The sequence below is a fragment of the Chanodichthys erythropterus genome, chromosome 12 (genome assembly GCF_024489055.1).
Source record: "Chanodichthys erythropterus isolate Z2021 chromosome 12, ASM2448905v1, whole genome shotgun sequence".
In the NCBI taxonomy this organism is placed as follows: Eukaryota; Metazoa; Chordata; class Actinopteri; order Cypriniformes; family Xenocyprididae; genus Chanodichthys; species Chanodichthys erythropterus.
Window position 1 is genome coordinate 10,560,081 of NC_090232.1, and position 19,145 is coordinate 10,579,225.

At 37.6% G+C, this 19,145-nt stretch overlaps 3 protein-coding genes across 3 annotated transcripts; 1 reads left to right on the forward strand and 2 right to left on the reverse strand.

Moving 5' to 3' along the window:
• The first annotated feature begins 4,249 nt into the window (after positions 1-4,249).
• On the forward strand, positions 4,250-8,745 carry fgb (fibrinogen beta chain). Its single transcript, XM_067404333.1, has 7 exons — positions 4,250-4,407; positions 4,710-4,913; positions 5,458-5,641; positions 5,932-6,273; positions 7,324-7,446; positions 7,640-7,925; positions 8,028-8,745. The coding sequence occupies exons 1-7, from the start codon at positions 4,348-4,350 to the stop codon at positions 8,257-8,259; spliced, it is 1,431 nt and encodes a 476-aa protein (XP_067260434.1). The 5' UTR covers positions 4,250-4,347; the 3' UTR covers positions 8,260-8,745.
• Positions 8,746-11,174: 2,429 nt separating this feature from the next.
• LOC137032091 (fibrinogen alpha chain) lies at positions 11,175-14,133 on the reverse strand. Its single transcript, XM_067403626.1, has 4 exons — positions 13,333-14,133; positions 12,908-13,091; positions 12,263-12,408; positions 11,175-11,936 (listed from the first exon to the last, which is right to left on the reverse strand). The coding sequence occupies exons 1-4, from the start codon at positions 13,360-13,362 to the stop codon at positions 11,640-11,642; spliced, it is 657 nt and encodes a 218-aa protein (XP_067259727.1). The 5' UTR covers positions 13,363-14,133; the 3' UTR covers positions 11,175-11,639.
• A 154-nt stretch (positions 14,134-14,287) lies between these two features.
• On the reverse strand, positions 14,288-17,974 carry fga (fibrinogen alpha chain). The gene is made up of 6 exons (XM_067403625.1): positions 17,816-17,974; positions 17,504-17,614; positions 17,200-17,383; positions 16,947-17,092; positions 15,432-16,332; positions 14,288-15,148 (listed from the first exon to the last, which is right to left on the reverse strand). The coding sequence occupies exons 1-6, from the start codon at positions 17,867-17,869 to the stop codon at positions 14,451-14,453; spliced, it is 2,094 nt and encodes a 697-aa protein (XP_067259726.1). The 5' UTR covers positions 17,870-17,974; the 3' UTR covers positions 14,288-14,450.
• Positions 17,975-19,145: the final 1,171 nt, after the last annotated feature.

Consider the following 19,145-nt stretch of genomic DNA (forward strand, 5'->3'; position numbering starts at 1 on the left):
ATATGCTGTCGTTCATAGAGATCTTTAGATGGATGCAGAGGCTTTTTCGGTCTGGTAGAATCTGTGATTCTCTGACCCAGTTTGTTTTCTGGTTTCCATGGCTGCAATATGCGGCGTTTTCCACCAACTAGCAACCTGTGATGTCAAAATTCTATTGGATAAACTGGCAGCATGGTTTTGCACAGACCAAAACAAAGACAGACATTCCGACACGGAACACACTAGGGCTGGACAATAATTCAATATCAATATATATCGCGATATAATTATTTTCGATAACGGTGATATGATTTTTAAACACATTTCCGGTATTTCGATATACATTACAGCATTTCTCATTGACTTGAGGCGCAGCGGTTAGAAAGAGCAGAACAAGATTGGCTATTTGCGTGATGACGTACACCACAGAGACACGCTGCCATCAGCGTATCTATTGGTTAATATGGTTTGTTTAAAATAGTAACGTGGAAAACAGACAGAGTTCAGATAATGTATGTTTCAGTCGATGGATGCGCAAAACGACGATAATCAAAAAGCGTGGACAAAACAGTCACTCTTTGTAAACTGTAAACAGCTAACATTAGTACCGTGTGCTCTCATGTCCAGTCATTTACGCCGTCATCACCCGGGTGTTGATAGCGCGCGAACGCAGGTGAGACCTGAACAGCACACATTGCTATTTGTGTTTAAACTAAACTCATTTGAGCCTTGCTGATTTAAACCTTCAAGAATAAGTCGCGAAAGAGAGAGAACTCGCACGCGCTATGAGAAGATTTGTGTGCGCTCATCCGAAGCGCGCACACGCTTATTTCAGACAGCGCGCAAATACTGAGTTCTCTTTCAAGTCTTGCGCTTCGACGGCCACATTCATACAAAAAATGATGTCAACATGCCCGTCTTGTCGAGTATCCTAGCAAACATAGTCAGTTATGTGTTAAGTGAACGTATAACAGTCGAGAAAGACAGCGCATGTGTAACAGTGTACTGGTTGTCTTAAAGGGAAACAAAAAACTATTCCTGCTGCCTGTTTTTAATGTTAAATCAAATAACAAAGAAATCACTCACTGCTCTTGACTGAATAGTTTTTGTAACTTCAATAATGATTCATCTTATATACAGTAAAGATAATATGCAGTGTTATTTTATATTTGATTACTTTATCCATTTTCTGTACCTGAAAACTACTGTTACATACCTGAAAAACCTGAAAAGCACTGTTTATTTTATTTGAATATTTGCTTTATTGTACTTATTTGTGATGTTGCTTGTAGTTTGATTGTTTGTTCTTATTTTCTTTATTTTTATTTGGCAGTAGTCCTATTTTTAGGGTCACGGTTTCGGTGCGGTACGGTACAGACATCCATTGTGGCCGTTCTTGGCAGTTTTTCTGAGGCTATTATATAGTTCATATCGATATCGGAATTATATCGTATCGACCGAAATTTAGAATTATATCGTGATATAAATTTTGGCCATATCGTCCAGCCCTAGAACACACATTTCAAAGTAGAATATCTGGCTGTAGCATTGTTTTTCTGAGAAACAAGTAGGTGAACTTAGCATGTTTCCTAAATATCTGCAAACATATTGCGGTATTTTTATGCTTTATTAAAGTGAAAATCTTACATATAGCCCCTTTAATAAATATCCTGACATCCAAGCTTTATAATGACAGTGAACGGGGTCACGAATAGTTTATGTGAAAGTGCATCCATCCACCATAAACGTGTACCCAATACAGTGAACGGGTTTTAATAAAGGCCTTCTGAAGCGAAGCAATGCGTTTGTGTTAAAAAAATCCATATTTAACAAGTTACTAAGTAAAATATCTTGCTTCCCTCAGACCGCCTTCTGTATTCAAGTTACGTTGCATCAGTTACATTTTTTCCTTAAGTTGAATAGGGAAGGCATAGGACGTAGTGCAAGCTTTTTGAACTGCAAGACTTTTACACTTTCTTCATACATTAAACGGAAGGCGGTCTGGCGGAAGCTAGATATTTTACTTCATAACTTGTTAAATATGGATATTTTTTATACACAAATGCATCGCTCGCTTCAGAAGGCCTATTAACGCCCTGGAGCGGTGTGGAGTATGTTTATGATGGATGGATGTGGATGGATGCACTTTCTTCTGCTCATACTCGTGAACCCAGTTCTCACTGCCATTTCACTGCCATTATAAAGCTTGAATGCATCAGGATATTTATTAATATTTCTCTGATTGTGTTCATCAGAAAGAAGAAAGTCATATACACCTAGGATGGCTTGAGTAAAGCTTCATTTGAAAGAGAACTAATCCTTTAATTCAAGTACTTTAGGCCTGTTATAGTATGGTTCAAAAACACTATAGTATTTACTATAAATTACTATAGTATTTTTTCATGTGCAGAAATTTTACATCTTAAACGTACTGAAAATAGGTATGTGTATGACTTCTGACAGTTTTATTAACACTCACGAAATAGAGTTCAGAGTTCCAGAGAAATCATGTTAAAGGGATAATTCACTCAAAAATGAAAATTTTATCATCATTTACTCACTCTCAAGTGGTTCCAGATCTGTATAAATTTATTTGTTCTGTTGAACACAAAGGAAGATATTTTGAAGAAAGTTTGTAACCAGGCCACTTTGAGGCACCATTAAGAAAAAACTACTATGGAAGTCAATGGTGCCCCAAAACTGTTCAGTTTAACACATTCTTCTCAATATCTTCCTTTGTGTTCAACAGAACAAATAAATTTATACAGATTTGGAACCACTTGAGGGTGAGTAAATGACGATACAATTTTCATTTTTGGGTGAACTATCCCTTTAAAACGTGCAAAAACACTTTCAGCTGGATTGCACAAATTAATTTGATTAGGCTGTTGTTTCATTTTTTTATGGTTTAAATATTATTAGACTCTAAAAGACGTTTTATGAGCTGACATATGATTTGAAAAAAAAAAAAAAACGTAATAGAGCTAAACAGCAAAGTGTGCCTACATATGCCTTTTTTTATTGGAACGTTTTGATATTTTACAGTGGGATTTCAGGAGCGCGAGATGACGTTTTGACGTAAAAGAATCATGAATCGTTTTTAACTGAATCTTTGAAGTGAACCGTTCAAAAGAACCGACGGACTTCCTGTAATGTTCATGACTGGCACAGATCTGCGCAGGAGCAACACTCATGCACATATCTACGGGATTGGCTCTGTTCACTACAACTGATTAAAATCAGTTTAAAGTAGACTAATTTCTGTTTCCTAAAATGTCAAATAGCTACTTACATTTAGGGTATACACATTTTGCTTTTTACTGTTTATATATATACTTTATTATATAAAATATTATTATATTATATTTTATATATATATAATTATTTTTTTTAATTCAATATTTTTAATTAAGTAATGTAATATATAATTTGTAATTCAGCAACATCTGAGAATTAATTCTAATTTACCCTTAATAGCTTAATAAAAGCTATCAGTACTTTTACATTGTTAGTTGGGAGTGATTGAGAGCATTAAAGTGTTTTTTTTTTTTTTTTTTTTTTTTTTTTTTTTAATCACTACATACTGAGTACAAAGTGTCTGTTTGTCATGTTTGTTAACTCCTCTGAGTCAGAGTTAGAGATGTGGGTGGTTGAAGATATGGCAGAACAAATCACACTGGCCAAACAAACAGCAATAGTTTACTTGCTGATTAATGCAGATTTAACAGAACATACAGAAACATATTCATCAACTCTTACAGAGATCCTTTCCTGTTTAATCTTAATCACAGGTCAAAACCTTGATTGACCTTCAATTGGGTATTAGTCATTTTACGAAAAATGTGTTGTTGGTTTTTTTATTGGTTTTTTACCGTAATATGTAGTAGGACACTGTAATTATTTATTATACACATGTATAATAAATATGTACACATTATTTATTATACATATAATAAATATGTACACATTATCATACACATGTTCTGGTAGCAACTGATATATGTAGTGGCCTTGTAGGCAATTACATTAAAATATGGCCAGAAGTGTTATCAGCCATGTAACACTGTTAATTGCTAGTTTGTTTGTTATATTGAAATATGCATTAGCATAGACATATAGATTACAAGATTGCGTCATGATTATTTATCATTACTTTGTTCACATCATTTCTTCATTTCCCAAAAATGATGCGTCCCTGAACTGATTACCAAAAGCGAAATATCAAGAATTAAAGATTAACCAGCACTGCAGTCCCTCCTGTTCCAGTGTAGGGGGGCATCAGGTATAAATTGTGGGAGAGCAGCACTGAATTATCTACAGCTGAGAACCTCACACTGTTGCTGGAACTGAAGTGTGAGCTCTACAAAAATGAAGCTACTACTATTACTTTTTCTGTGTGTTGTTGGAACTCTCGCACAAGATGGAGTGGTAAATGTTATTAACATTCTAGTTTATAGAATTTTAATATTAAATTTTGATAACAGTCATTTTTGTCTTGTTTTTATGTCACTTTACTTCAGGAAGGAAGAGTCTTAGTCTTTTTTTTTTTTAATTCAGAATAGTAATAAACAGTCAGTTGACTTTGGATATATAATTGTCTGTTATGGTTGGTTAAGATTGTATTCAGTTTAAAAAACTTCATACTGTGTATAATTTTTTGGAGAACATATGACCTCAAAAAATATGGAATGTGCAAGTAATTACATTTTAAATGTTTGTATTGATTTTAGCTTAAAGAAACCGTAGATGCCCGGGGTCATCGTCCTGTCAGTAGAGGTCGTGAGACGTACTCCGCAGGCCAGGCTGCCCCTCCCCCCATCAGTGGGGGAAGCCGTTACGGTGGACGACCAACTTCCGCCCCGGTGGGGAGAGCTACGCAGGAGAAGAAAGAGTATCCAGAATCGGGTGGATGTACCCACATGTCTGAGGAAATGGTTAGAGTGCCAATATGCTTTGATTCTATCTGTGCAGTATGTGTTTAGACGGGCGACGTAACTCATTCAGGCACTAATTTCTGATATTTTAGGATAAGATGACAAAATTGTAAGCGAGGCCTAGAGAAATAATCTTAACAGTATAAAAATCTTTGATGTAAGATTGTGAACCAATATCCACTCAATTGCTGTTTTGCTACATTGCCATATTGTGGAGAACACATGTGTGTAACCGGTCCTACTCGACCCGCTCCAAGCGGAATTCGAACCAGTGTCTCCGGCATGGGAGACGGGTGTGCTAACAAGGACGCTAAAGACTGCAGCCTCTAGCATCAGGTGCTAATGTGCCTCTTGAGATCGGGGGTTGAGGTTTACATGCACAGCTCTTACTAGCCTATGTTACATGTACAGCATTGATAATCTCTCACTGAAAACCCATTTGTTCAACCATTAATCTGAATATTAGTGTTTACAGTAGTAACAAGTAAATATCTCGCGCACAAACCACAATTCAAATTAATTCTCTCTCTCTTTCTCTTTTCAGGGAGTGTTGTGTCCCACAGGTTGTGAGTTGAAGAAAAGCCTCCTGAAGCAAGAACGTAACGTGAAGCCAACTGTAGATCAGCTGAAAAGATCTGTGGATGAGTTGACCCAGTCCACCAACTCCATCTATGGCTACGTCTTAGATATGACTGCAGAAGTAGCTCAAAGACAAAGAGTCAGCGAGGGTAACTATACTTCATTAAGAGAGAATAGTTTTTCAACACTGGCCCTCAAGGTCCACTTTCCTGAAGACCCTAAACAAACACACCAGAAGAAAAGAATCAAGGTCTTTAAGATTACAAGAAAATTATAAGCAGATGAGTTTGATCAAGGTTGGAGCTAAACTCTGCAGGAAGGTGGACCTCAAGGGCCAGAGTTGACAACCCCTGCAAGTCAATTGATCAGATAAGGATGATTCTTGATTAGCCATAGAAACTCAATTCTTAAACATCACCCTCTGTATGTTCTCTCGTAGGCAATGGTTTGCTGGTTGGTCAGTACACAGACAGCCTAGAGGACCAGCATGCTTTCATTAAGGATGCTGTAGACGTCACCTTCCCCCAGAACATCAAAATCCTACAGAGTGTGCTGGAAAAGATCCGTGAGAAGATCCAGCGTTTGGAGAAAGCCATCACTACTCAGAGGGCCAAGTGCCAAGTGCCTTGTAAAGTCAGCTGTCCGATTCCTGTGGTTTCCGGCAAGGAGTGTGAGGACATCATTCGCAAAGGAGGAGAGACCTCACAGATGTACCTCGTACGGCCTGATGCGCTCAGTACGCCTTACAAGGTCTTCTGCGATCAGACAAGTCAAAACGGAGGTATGTCGACTTCATCACTCAAACAAACCCCTAACCCTAATGTAACTCAGGTTCTCTAAATCATGTGGCCTGTTGAGGAAAGTCATGAGATACGCCCAACCAAGACTCATTGGGAAAATGTACCTGTGGCGACATTTCTGCTAAATGATATTACGTTGCTTCTTGAAAGTTTTACAACAAGTGAAATGTCCAGTGAGTGGCGCAAAAAGGGAGTTCAGTTTTATCTGAAACAAATGAATGTGAATCTGTGAACACAGAAGCACTTGAAAGCAGAATATATTAGGGATTCGCTGATAGACGCCTGCTTTCAAACGCTCGGTGAAGAACGTCAAAGATGTCTATGTCTTCTGTTGAGCACATGAACACAATGGCCAATCAGAGGTGTATAAGAATCTGCTCAACAGCACTCAAATGCTAGGGTGAAATGCTGGTATTGTCACATTTTTAAAATTTCAATGCTGACTTGGAACTGAAGTCGGTACTTTTGACAACCCTAAAATAAAGTAGCACCTATATTATATTAAATCCCACCGTAATCCCAACCGATAGTGGTAACAAAAGCAAGTGTGAGATAAAAACATGTGCTAAAGTAACCATGCCAGTTTAATTTTAGTCTTTGAGCTGTTTTTTTTTTAAATTCACATTTGTGATTCTCCACATCACAAATGCAATGCTGTATCAGGTGAGCTACCAAGCAAGTTTACTGTGTCCAAAAAGCTCAACTTATAGAGGTTATGTGATGCAATTGACAAAATGCATGTTTACGAATCATGCACTATGGTAAAAGTGTTTTGAGGTCATAACATAGTATTGTGCAAGGAACTGCACCAAAATGAGTCTTTCTTAATCAATAATCTGCTTTTGTAATCATAATTTGTGTGAAAAGGAATAAATATTGTTGGTGTCTTATTGCCACTAATGGTAATTTTAGCCGGAAACTGCAGTAAATTGTATCTACAGGTACAATTTTGGAGTTTTGTAAAAATTTAGGTAGAGGTAAGTTTTTCCAATGATGAAACCATCATCATAAACTTCTCTACTATTTCAAAGGTTGGGTGGTCATCCAGAACCGAATGGATGGCAGTGTTGATTTTGGCAGGCGCTGGGACGACTACCGAAGAGGCTTTGGAAACATTGCATTTGATGTGGGCAAAGGGCACTGCCAGACTCCTGGTGAGCTACGACTAATAAATCATATGCAGAACCATGATATAAACTTAGAAATGTGTTTTAGAATCAGCATAAACCAACCTGTACCAGCATAGCAGATCTAAATCCTGGTCTTTCCAGGTTCTCAATATCTGTCACATTCATTGACTCTCCATTTCATCTCATTCTCTAATGAACTTGTTGTGTACTGTTTTAGGTGAGTACTGGTTGGGTAACGAGCGTATTAGTCAGCTTACAAAGATGGGTCCAACTGAGCTTCTGGTTGAAATGGAAGATTGGTCCGGTTCAAAGGTCTACGCTCAGTACGAGCAGTTCACTGTGCAGGGCGAAGCCACCAACTACATCCTAGCAGTTGGTCGTTACTCAGGAACAGCTGGAAACACACTTTTGGATGGCGCAACAGAACTGTTTGGAGAAAACCGTACCATGACCATCCATAATGGCATGATGTTCAGCACCTATGACAGAGATAATGACAAATGGTTCGTATGGTACAAATAGTTTGACCTAATGATAGCCAGACTGCTTGAAAAACTTCAGTATCTAATGTTCTTTCTCTCTGCAACTGTGTCAATTGTAAACAGGACACCTGGAGATCCTTCAAAGCAGTGTTCAAGAGAAGATGGAGGCGGATGGTGGTATAACCGCTGCCACGCTTGTAATCCTAATGGGCGATACTACTGGGGTGGAGCTTATACAAAATACATGGCCAAGCATGGGACAGATGATGGCATTGTATGGATGAACTGGAAGGGTTCGTGGTATTCGCTCAAAACTATCAGCATGAAGATCAGACCTTACTTCAAACAGAGATAAAAGTGAATTGAAATGAGATACAGTAGATGTGTCCATTCTTGAGTACATCCCCATTCAATGCCACCCATTTATTTTAGTTTTTTTGGGAAAATATAGGAGGATAATAAAAACTAAACCTAGATGTTTACAAGAGCTACTATTCGTATTTGCATGAAAGTGTATGACTTAAAGTGAAAAGTCTGAGACTGTGTTATTGGAAATGTTAAATATAGAATATGTGGGGGCAAAATGCAAAAACATAAAAAATAAGATGGATACACAATCCACCTAATTCTCATTAAAGCTGATCTACAAAAAAATAATTAACAATGTGTCATCTGTATTTATGTACATTTTTTCTTATTTTAGAGCAACAGTACACTCAGTGTGGTATGAGATGTATGAAGAAATAAATGCAGGCATACATTCACGCATATACAGTTATTTCTTTGCCACTTTATGAGTACTTTTGAATTTTAAGAAAAAGTAATTTGTATCAAAACCCTTTTCACACACTTACAGGTTTATTTAATTTATCTACTAATAATATCCAAAAGTGTATGCATCAAGGGAGAATTTTATTTTTGTGTTTCCATTCTTTGACGGAAATGACAATGTCATTTTTACAACCTGAATTCTGGAAATGTTGGGATGTTTTTATTAAATTTGAATAAAATGAAAACTAAAACACTTTCAAATCACATGAGCCAATATTTTATTCACAATAGATCATAGATAACATAACAAATGTTTAAACAAAGAAATTTTACACTTTTATCCTCTAAATTAGCTCTTTTCAAATTTGATGCCTACAAATGACTGGAAAAGCAAGACATTTGGAAAAGGTTCGGATGAGAGAACATCTAGCAGCTAATTAAGTTAATTGATATCTGGTCCGATTAGCTATAAAAGGGATATCTTAGAGAGGCAGAGTCTTTCAGAAGTAAAGATGGGCAGAGCTGTGAAAGAGTGCGTAAAAAGATTGTGGAATACTTTAAAAACTATGTTACTTAATGTCAAATTGCAAAGGCTTTAAAAATCTCATCGTCTACAGTGAAGAACATCATCAAAAGATTCAGAAGAACTGTGCGTAAGGGACAAGGCCGAAGACCTTTATTGGACCCCATGGTCTTCGGGCCCTCAGACGACACTGCATCACTGCATTACTAAATGGGCCCAGGAATACTTCCGGAAACCACTATCGGTAAACACAATCTGCCGTGCCATCTGCAGATGCCAACTAAAGTTATATCATGCAAAAAGAAAGGTCCAGAAGCACCGTTGTGTTCTGTGTGCCAAAGCACATATAAAATGGACTGTTTCAAAGTGGAAAAGTGTTCTATGGTCAGTCGAGTCCAAATTTGACATTCTTGTTGGAAATCACAGACGCCATGTCCTCCGGGCTAAAGAGGAGGGAGACCTTCCAGCATGTCATGAGCGTTCAGTGCAAAAGCCAGCATCTTTGCTGGTATGGGGGTGCATAAGTGCATAAGGTATGGGCAGCTTGCATGTTTTGGAAGGCACTACGAATGCTGAAAGGTATATAAAGGTTTTAGAGCAACATATGCTCCCCTCCAGACAATGTCTATTTCAGGGAAGGCCTTGTGTATTTCAGCAGGACAATGCAAAACCATGCATGGCTTCATTGTAGAAGAGTCCTGCCTGCCTGCAGTCCACATCTTTTACTTATAGAAAAAAATACATCAAAGATGACCACAAACTCTTCAGCAGCTGGAAACCTATATCAGGCAAAAATGGGACAAAATTTCAACACCAAAACTCCAGAAACTCATAACCTCGATGCCCAGACATCTTCACACTGTTTTGAAAAGGAGATGCTACAGCTACACCATGGTAAACATGCCCCCGTCCCAAATATTTTGAGACCAGTAGCAGTTACATTTTAAATGAGCTCCTTTTATGCATAAAATTGTAAAATTTCTCCATTTAAACATTTATGTTATCTAAAATATTGGCTCATGTGATTTGAAAGTCTTTTAGTTTTCATTTTTTTCAAATTTAAAAAACGTCCCAACATTTTTGGAATTCGAGTTGTAAAATAAAAATAATAAAATGGCAGAATCCTTTTTGTTGCTAAGACGTTAAGACTTTTTTAGCAGAACCTGATTTCACGAAGTGCAACATATTCCTGGATGACCATCTTTTGTTGCCCCTGGAACATTCCAATCAACCAATCAGATTTGAGGGATAAGTTTACATTTTATGTTGTTTAAGCTTACAGCCAGGATTAAGTGCATTACATTGCATTCTACATTAGTGTTTTTCATCTATCATTTCCCTCTGATTTAGGGATAATTTATGGGAAGGGTTAGGTTTAGGGGTAGAGATATAGTCAGGATGAAACATGGAATGCATCCAACTCCGCCAAATCAGGATGTGCTGCATTGCACAACCTCAGAAAAAAGGTACAAAAGGTACAAAAGCTGTCACTGGATTAGTACCCTTTTAAAAAGTACTAATATGTACCATTAAAGAACTATTATGTACACTTTAGGTACTAAAATGTACATTTAAGGTACTAATATGCACCTTTTAGGGGTAAATAAGGTACAAACGTGTACCTTTTGTAAAGGTGCCACTCCAGTGACAGATTTTGTACCTTTTTCTGAAAACGTATGTATCCTAAACATACACAATTAAATAAAAATGTCATACTTTATTTGACATAATTGCAGCTTGGTTGGAAATGATGCCCAATAAAAATATCTACTTTGATTTTTTTTTTCTTTATACGTCACATGTCTTATTTCCCCTCCATGTTTATTACTTTGTTGTCTCCTTGGTAAACAAGTAGACTTTATGAGGGGCAATATTGTTTGGTGGAAACAATGCAGTTTTAATGTGAACTTCATATACTTAACTTAAAGAAAGAAAGAAAAAAAAATGAAAAAGTAGCCTACAAAAACGTATGCCATATGAAACATTGTTTTATTGGGGCAGAAGTTATGATACTCATTATATGGTTTACAAAAACGTTACACAGTTGTGAGAATTTACTGAGGTATTTAATACATTTAATACATTCTGCTCGTTTTTAAAATATAATTTTGTACAGTATCTCATTCACATTTTCTTCTTAGCTGCAACTAAGACACAGCCATCTTTTTTTTTTTCTTCTGCTGCAAAGAATAGAATATTTGTATTTCTAACACTATACCTGGAATATTGGACATAAGTTAGATATATAAAATAAAAACAACAAGGAACTGTTCAAGTGATGTTGACAAAATAAATGGCACAGTGATCTTTAAATAAATATGCAGCAAATATTTAACAAAGTAAGTCACAAGGAATAAGTGCAGTATTTGCCAATATAGCCTACTGCTCATACATTACCAAATCATACACTGTTTCAGATCAAAACAATCCTAAACTAGACATTAAAAATCTTCAAGGAGTTCATCTAAAACCATCTGATGCTGCTCAATGTCTTCAAACTTTGTAAGAAGCTCAGTGCGTACAATGGGAATTTTCCGGTAAGTGGGGGACACAGTGGGCCGAACAGCCGACTGCAGTTTTAGTTTTTGGACTTTAGAGAATGATTTCCGCCTCTTCGAGATTACACTGAACTGCGCCATTTTGTTCTCCATAGCTTCGAAGGCTTCGTTATCAACGGCATGGTCAAAGGTTTGCTTGCATGATCCTTTGCACGCACGGATTTTTATGTCAATGTCCACCTTCACTCCAAAAAATTAAACAAAAACAAGTCTGAATCAGGGCAAAAGTTACATTTCAACTTTTAAGCAAACAGTGAAATCCCTGACTCATACGTTTTTTGCAGAACATTTGATCAAATATATTGATTTTGTGAAGCTGAATTTATTTGTCCTTCCAGTCAAAAACAAACAGCAGTGGTGCATAACTGAGGGGATTTAATAAACTTCTAAGTAGGGTGCAATATATATAGAGAGAGATATTTAGATATCAGAGATATTTATTCATAATATGTTATTTGTATGTTCAAATAGTATTGACTTTAAAATTAAAAGATAAAATGCATTACCTCAATTCGACGGATTTCATTGATCTGATCCCAGATCATGCGATGGTGCTTCTGTAAATCTTTTGCAAGTCCTGCAGACCTCTTGTGCAGCAATGTTAGGTTTCTTTGAAGGTCTTCAGCAAACTCTGCATATCTAAGCTCCTGCACTGCACAAAGAGAATACCAACAGACCAGAGTTTTGTAAATGACTAATACAACATATTTTTTGTATTTTTGTTTATATCTCAGGTGCCTTCTGAGTAATCGCTCAGAAATTTAGGTTCTTGAAATGAATATTGTACATAACTGTTCACCACATTGGAAGAACCTGCTGGAGAACCAATAGGAACCCTTCCAAAAAAGTATAGTTCTCTTAGGAAAATACAAGATGGAAGCTAAAACTTCCAATCATTGATTAATCCAGTGACCTCTTCATAAGGGAAAAGATTAGAGGCACTTATATATTAAAACTCAAAAATAGAATATCTGAGACAACTTAAAAAGGGTGTCTAGAGGTTCTCTAGAGGATTCCTTCTTGTTTTGCAATTTAACAACCCCCAAATGGTGCTTCAGTTATCTTTCCATTTCTATTTTTCCATTTACAAAACACCTGATTTGAGAATAAGGTATAAAATCACATGTAAAGAACCATAACATTTCACATACTATATGTTTGGATGATAGTTTTTCTTTGTGACCCATAAAACTGGACACTCTTTTGCATTACTGATGAAGTGATGTCCTGATTTTGTTGAATCCTTTCACAAATATTTCTCAGTCGTTTACGAATATCTTCATCTGCCATATTAATTAGACCCTCCAGTTGACACCCAGATGGACATTTATCCTCCTGCAAAAAACAAACACAAAAACCCCCCGAAAAATTCCAATACCGACCAATTCCAACATTTATTTATTCTCTTAACCTTTTCGTTAATGAATGTACTTTTCGTTCTTTCTTAGTAGTTTGTGGTGTGCAATATAATCATTATTGTATGATTTATTACTAATTTACTTATTAATTAATTTACTAAAAAAAAAACGTTCTTTTTTTTCCAAGATAAGTGATCTGATTCTCCAAAATCACTCACCCTCTCCTCATCAGAGCACAAAGGGTACATTGGCCGTGCTGGACACTGTCCAAATTTGCTGTAACCATATTGATTATGTTGTTTGCGACTGGATTTCAAGGCCGTACACACTGCAACAAACCAAACACACTTGCATTAAACTTTAATGTTTATACTTCATAGATGGGTGATGATGGCTAATTTTGACAATTTCATTCACAGTAAGAGGGTAATCATATGACTGTGATATACAGCGGTAATGTTGTAAGCTCATTGTTTGTTCTACAACCTTGATGTGAAACCTGTACCCTCGGGTTTACAGACAAGACTTAAGTCTAGTCCCAGACTAAAATGCATGTTTGAGCTGTTTTGAAAGCAACTTAAAATATGTCGGTGCCATTGTTTTGTCAAAAGATGCACACCAGTAATGTTTTTTTTTTTCTTTTTCTAAGGCATGTTAATAAAAGCTACTTAAATGTCCTAATTGAATTAATCCTGGCTTAATCTAAGCCCTGTCTGTGAAACCAGTGCATAAACTTTAACTAACTAGAATTGTATCTAAACCAGTAGGGCACAGATGGCTAGTCTTATATTAAATATAGGCCTACTGAATAGTAGGTAAATGCATTTTAATCTTTAACTAGTGGTCAAGATGATAATATGATCTTTAAGATACACTGCCAGAAGAAAATGAGCAAAAATTGCATCTTTAGGGATACAATTGCTTGTCACAGGGACAACTTTGTAAAGTATTAGTACCTTAACCTAGTAATACGTACTCTAAAGGTACTACTATTAACCTTTTAGGGTAAAAAAAGATGTCTATTGGTATGTACAAGGTACAAAGATGTATATTGCACACTTTTTTTGCTAAACCAGACTAAAAAAATGCTTTATTTATTGTGGTTATCATGACTATTTCCAGAAAATTATTCTAAAAGCAGATATTTTGAAATAAAAAAAACACACTCCAAACTTTAAAGTGAACACATTTTTATTGGAAACATGAGGTAAGATGGTTGTGTAAAAATGGAAACATTACAGCTTTACATTATGGCAAGCAGGAAATTTATACTAATCATTCAAAACAATGGCTGTCCACCCTCACCCACCCCCTGACATCCCCTCTTTTTCACTTTTCAGACAGGTCTGATCTTCATTCTCACTACTTTGAGAGAGTAATCAGCTGGTTTGAAAAGCAGCCATACAACACCATTCTCAATCTCATAAGGGACTTTGGTGCCGGGGTCGTACTGGCCTCCTTTATAGTAAATGCCATTGAGATTGGCTGACTGGCAGTTATTGTACCACCACCCTCCACCGTACATCTCCGCACAGTTCTCCTCCCACTTATCGTTGTCCCTATCAAAAGTGCTAAACTTCATGCCAGTATGTGAAAGGAATGATCCGAGGTTAGGCTGCCCTTGCACTAACGCATCACCTGCGTCACCCGTGTAATCCGACACGGTCAACGGGAACCCCTCTGCCTCCGAGCCAACTTTAACACTGTACTCGGCATAGGCCTCGTTCCCATGCCAGTCCTGCAGCTCCACTCTAAGAAGACTCTCTTTCTGAGTGAGAAGGTGTAGATAGTTGTTCCCGATCCAGATCTCACCCTTACCCTGTTGGTCTACCTGGCCAAAACCATTTTGATACTCCTTCCAAGTGCGATTGAAGTTAACAGACCCGTCCTCCCGCTGCTGAACCAGAACCCAGCCCCCCATCCCAGTGCCCTGGTCACAGTAAACCTCTACTACCTCCTCCGACCCAGCCGGCTTTATTTTGAACAGGCCGCTCTGACCTCCGTTCGCATGCTTCTGCAGGATATCAACGCAATCTGAAAGAAGATTACACACCTGCTGATTAGAGCAAAGCTGCATTGCAAATTTGTTCCATTAATTTCGGAACTAATACAGAATTTACATAGTTCTGCAACATTGTTTCTGGATGAGCAATTAAATGTGACATGTTGTTTGTAATTACTTGGATATTAGTTTAGCCCATTACACCACGTTTCCAATAAGCTCTTAACAAACTCTTGCTAATATTGTCAGTATTATGAAGAGAATTATGGTTCACTTGTGTATGCTGCTTGAGTTAAGAGTTTCACTCGAGTGTACCTCCACCAACAAGGTCAGCCTTGCGGTCGTCCTTCGATTTCAAACTTCGTGCGTGGATGTCGGGCATATCCTCTTCCACATCACCACGCATAAATGCCCCAAGGTCATCCCCGAAAATTGGATCGCTAGAGAGGGTGGTCTTTGAGGAACTCTTGGTTCCATGTGACACGACTGTTTTTGTGGAGGATGAGGATGAGGATAACCTTTGGGTATCAGTGCCAAGCCCCTTGAAGAAGTCTCCACCGAAGCCACCTAGATCGTCGGTGTCACGAGTGAGAGAAGTGATGGACTTTTCACCCCCACCAGTCAAGGTTACTGTCACACCGTCACGCTTCAGTTCTTTCCTGTCTTTGCCTGACAAAAATTCTGAATCAGAAATTCCTAGTTTTTCTAAATCTTCACACCCGGGCCCACTAGCCGTAACCTCAGTCTTCGTCACGGGGCCGTCTTTGGTATGTGTTACCACTGTGCGCACTGACTTAGTGCACTGCTTGACGGTGGAGGTGGAGGAGGAGGAGGAGGAGGAGGAGGAGGAATGTGATGTAGAGGAGGAAGTTGAGCCCGTACCTGATGTGGGGAACTTGCTAACAGTTGCGGCAGATTCGGCAGTGGAACCTTCTGCTTCCAGAGTAAGCTGCATCTGACCCACGTCTCCGAAGAGGAGCTGCTTCTGCTCGGCTTTACCCGTTCCACTTTTGTATATGGAGGGTAACACCACGTCCTTCAACGGCCTGCTCTTCATGATTCCCAGGGAACTGACTGTCTCCACACTCTGTACGCGGAAAGTGTTCAGATGGTCCATTTGCTTGTCCAGAGCCACATAGCTCTCCTTGTCCACCGTGAACTCACTGTAGCTGGCGCAAGAGCCCTTGCATGTGCGTAGTTTGATGTCAATGTCGACCTGCGCCAAGAGATCATATTGGGGGAATGTGCTTTAATAGGAAGTTATGTCAAGAAATCAGTGTAGAGATTTTAGCCCTGGGTAAAGCACGAAATCTTACATAAATCATAAATTCAACCCTCCATATGAAGGTTTATGTAAATAAATAGATTAAATAATAGTTCAAAACAAGACATGGTTTGTAGGATTGATGTCCCAGAATGTTCTGGGAACCAAAAATTGTAAGCTGGGAGGAACATTTCACACTTGTAATTTATGCTGCTTTCACTGCTCTCAGAATTATTGTGAATATGAGTTTCCTAGGTAAAAATTGCACATGAACGTCCTCCGAGTTCGAAACTTGAATGCAATGAGCTCATGATCAAGACTTCAGAAGTGGGAATTATCAAATTTCCGATAGCACATGAAGGCAGCATTAGAAGAAAATTTTTAACCCCGGGTGAAATGTGAAGAATGAAAACCCAGGATTTACACAGGGTTAACTATTTCAAGTGTGAAAAGCCCTTTTCTCTTACAGTTACCTTTTTTTTTAACTCTTAAAGGGCTTCGATGAATTTCTCATTAACCACTGAATTTTGATAAATTAAAAGATATTGTTTAAGTATTTTGCTCACCTCAAGTCGCTGCATTATAATAACTTGATCTTTGACCTGCGACTTCAGAGCGTCCAGTAACCGGAGTTGACGGTCAATTTTAATCTTGATATCAGTAATTCTCTGTCTCAGCTGGTCGGCCAGCGAGGCGTACCTGTTATCATTACCTGAGTGAATGTAGAAAACATTATCTGAAGTGTCTTCCTCAAATAAACTTTGGCATTAATGATGAACATTTCCAAAAATCAAAGACTGAATCAAAGCGAATCCTTACCGGAGGAAGAGGTCAGTCGCTCTCTTAGGTAAGTGTAAGTGGTTTTGGACACTTGATCAGCAGAGCGATAAAGTTTCTTGCCCTCGTCTAGGAGACTGCGAATTTTCTCAATCTTCTTGAGGATATCGTGGTCAGCTTTGTCCATGAGGCCTTGAACTCGGCAACCGGATGGACATCTGCTTCCCTGAAGGATTGAAATGTGTGTTTGCTTTCTTTAGCCAACTTGTTGTTGGGCAATTGTTTTGTGCTTGATGATCTTCAATTGATATTTATGACTTAAATAACAATAAGTAATAGTACATACCCAATCATCATCTGTGCACATAGGCCATTCTTTTGTCTGACAGGTGTCTTGTGCCTTGTAGCCGTGTTCAATAGGACGAGCACCTCTAGGGTCCACGATTGTGTCCTCTGACTGTAAAAGTAAGAGTCAAAGAGGGAAAACAACTACTTTAAGTGTGCAAATATATATATTGTGATCAGTGCATAAATAAACAAATAGTTGTATTTATTTAAGAATCCAAATTGGTTCAAATAAAGATTGAATAAAGGAGATTCATTGACTGTTTGTTAGTGATAAATGATAAGACCCAGTGCATGAAGAAGAATCACTTACCAAGGCAGAGGACACAACCACGAACATGCAGAAGAGCGAATGTGTGAGCTTCATCTCTGGCCGCTCTGTGCAGAATACAGACTCTCAGTGCTCACACATCCCATATGAACCCTTCTGATTGATCAACAGATTGACTCATTATTGACCATCGTCACTGAGTCCCCAGCCCCCGCAGCCTGGAACAGAGGACAGTGTGTGGACAAACTCGCCCCCAGAAACAGAGAAAGAGAGAGAGAGAGAGATTACACAATTACGAAAAAACTGGTTTACGGGAAAGATAATGCGTGTGCTTGTACAAGAACTGACCCTGCAATATGACTTTCCTCATGGGGCTAGGAGCACATTAATGGAATATTTATCATATATATATATATATATATATATATTTTTTTTTTTTTTTTTTGGGGGGGGGGGGGGGACTTAGAAGCCAGATTGATTTAATTGTATTTTAAATAAAAGCTGTTCTTTTGAACTTTATATTCATCAAAGAGTCCTGAAAAAGCAATGTATCGCAGTTTTAACAAATATATTAAGCAGCACAACTGTTTTCAACATTGATAATAATAAAAAATATTTCTTGGGTAGCTAGTCAGCATATTAGAATGATTTGTGAAGGATCATGTGACACTGAAGACTGGAGTAATGATGCTGAAAATTCAGCTTTGCCATCACAAGAATTAATTACATGTTAAGATTTTTTTATTTTTATTTTTTTTTTTGTTTTTTATTTTAAACTTTTTATTTGTATGACCAAAGGTTGTTTAACATTTGATCTTTATTTCGCACATTTTTTATTTTTAGGTTTGTGAATAAATAATTTACTTACTGACTGATTCATCAGGGTTCATTTCACTGTTTGCAAACAGGGTGAATCATCATTTGAGTCTTTGCACATTTAACGCACCAAGGAAGGGGTGAGAACATGTGTCTGTGAAGATCATTTCGGACTGTCTTTTTCAATTACACAACCAATGTTTGTTTTAAGTTGTTTAGAAGTGTGCTTAACTTGTTGCACAAATATCACATCTCTTCTGTTGATGAAAGACAGCTCAGAGACAGCGTTAAGTGCTCTTCTTAATCACTATGCTTTGTGTATTTACAGTAAAAATTAAAATAGATAAAGGAGAGGCACTATTGGAAAATTATGATTTTGGAACAATTTCGGCTACCAAACTTTCCTTCAAACCACCAACAGAATCTATACCAATTTTTTTAAATTTAAAATTTTTATATTAAAACAAACAAACCACCCATACAAATTTGCATTTTCCTTGTAAGGTAACCTTGTCCCAGACCCATTTTAAAAATTTCAGATTTTTGTCTCTAAAAT

Excerpts from the sequence above, each read along its gene's own strand:
- fgb (XM_067404333.1), top strand. The coding sequence starts at position 4,348 with ATGAAGCTACTACTATTACTTTTTCTGTGTGTTGTTGGAACTCTCGCA. Across the intron at positions 6,274-7,323 it reads TCAGACAAGTCAAAACGGAG|GTTGGGTGGTCATCCAGAAC; the intron begins GTATGTCGACTT and ends ACTATTTCAAAG. Across the intron at positions 7,926-8,027 it reads GACAGAGATAATGACAAATG|GACACCTGGAGATCCTTCAA; the intron begins GTTCGTATGGTA and ends AATTGTAAACAG.
- LOC137032091 (XM_067403626.1), bottom strand. The coding sequence starts at position 13,362 with ATGTACCCTTTGTGCTCTGATGAGGAGAGG. Across the intron at positions 13,092-13,332 it reads TGTGCTCTGATGAGGAGAGG|GAGGATAAATGTCCATCTGG; the intron begins GTGAGTGATTTT and ends TGTTTTTTGCAG. Across the intron at positions 12,409-12,907 it reads AACTATCATCCAAACATATA|TGCAGGAGCTTAGATATGCA; the intron begins GTATGTGAAATG and ends CTCTTTGTGCAG.
- fga (XM_067403625.1), bottom strand. The coding sequence starts at position 17,869 with ATGAAGCTCACACATTCGCTCTTCTGCATGTTCGTGGTTGTGTCCTCT. Across the intron at positions 17,615-17,815 it reads TGGTTGTGTCCTCTGCCTTG|TCAGAGGACACAATCGTGGA; the intron begins GTAAGTGATTCT and ends TTACTTTTACAG. Across the intron at positions 16,333-16,946 it reads TTATAATGCAGCGACTTGAG|GTCGACATTGACATCAAACT; the intron begins GTGAGCAAAATA and ends CTCTTGGCGCAG.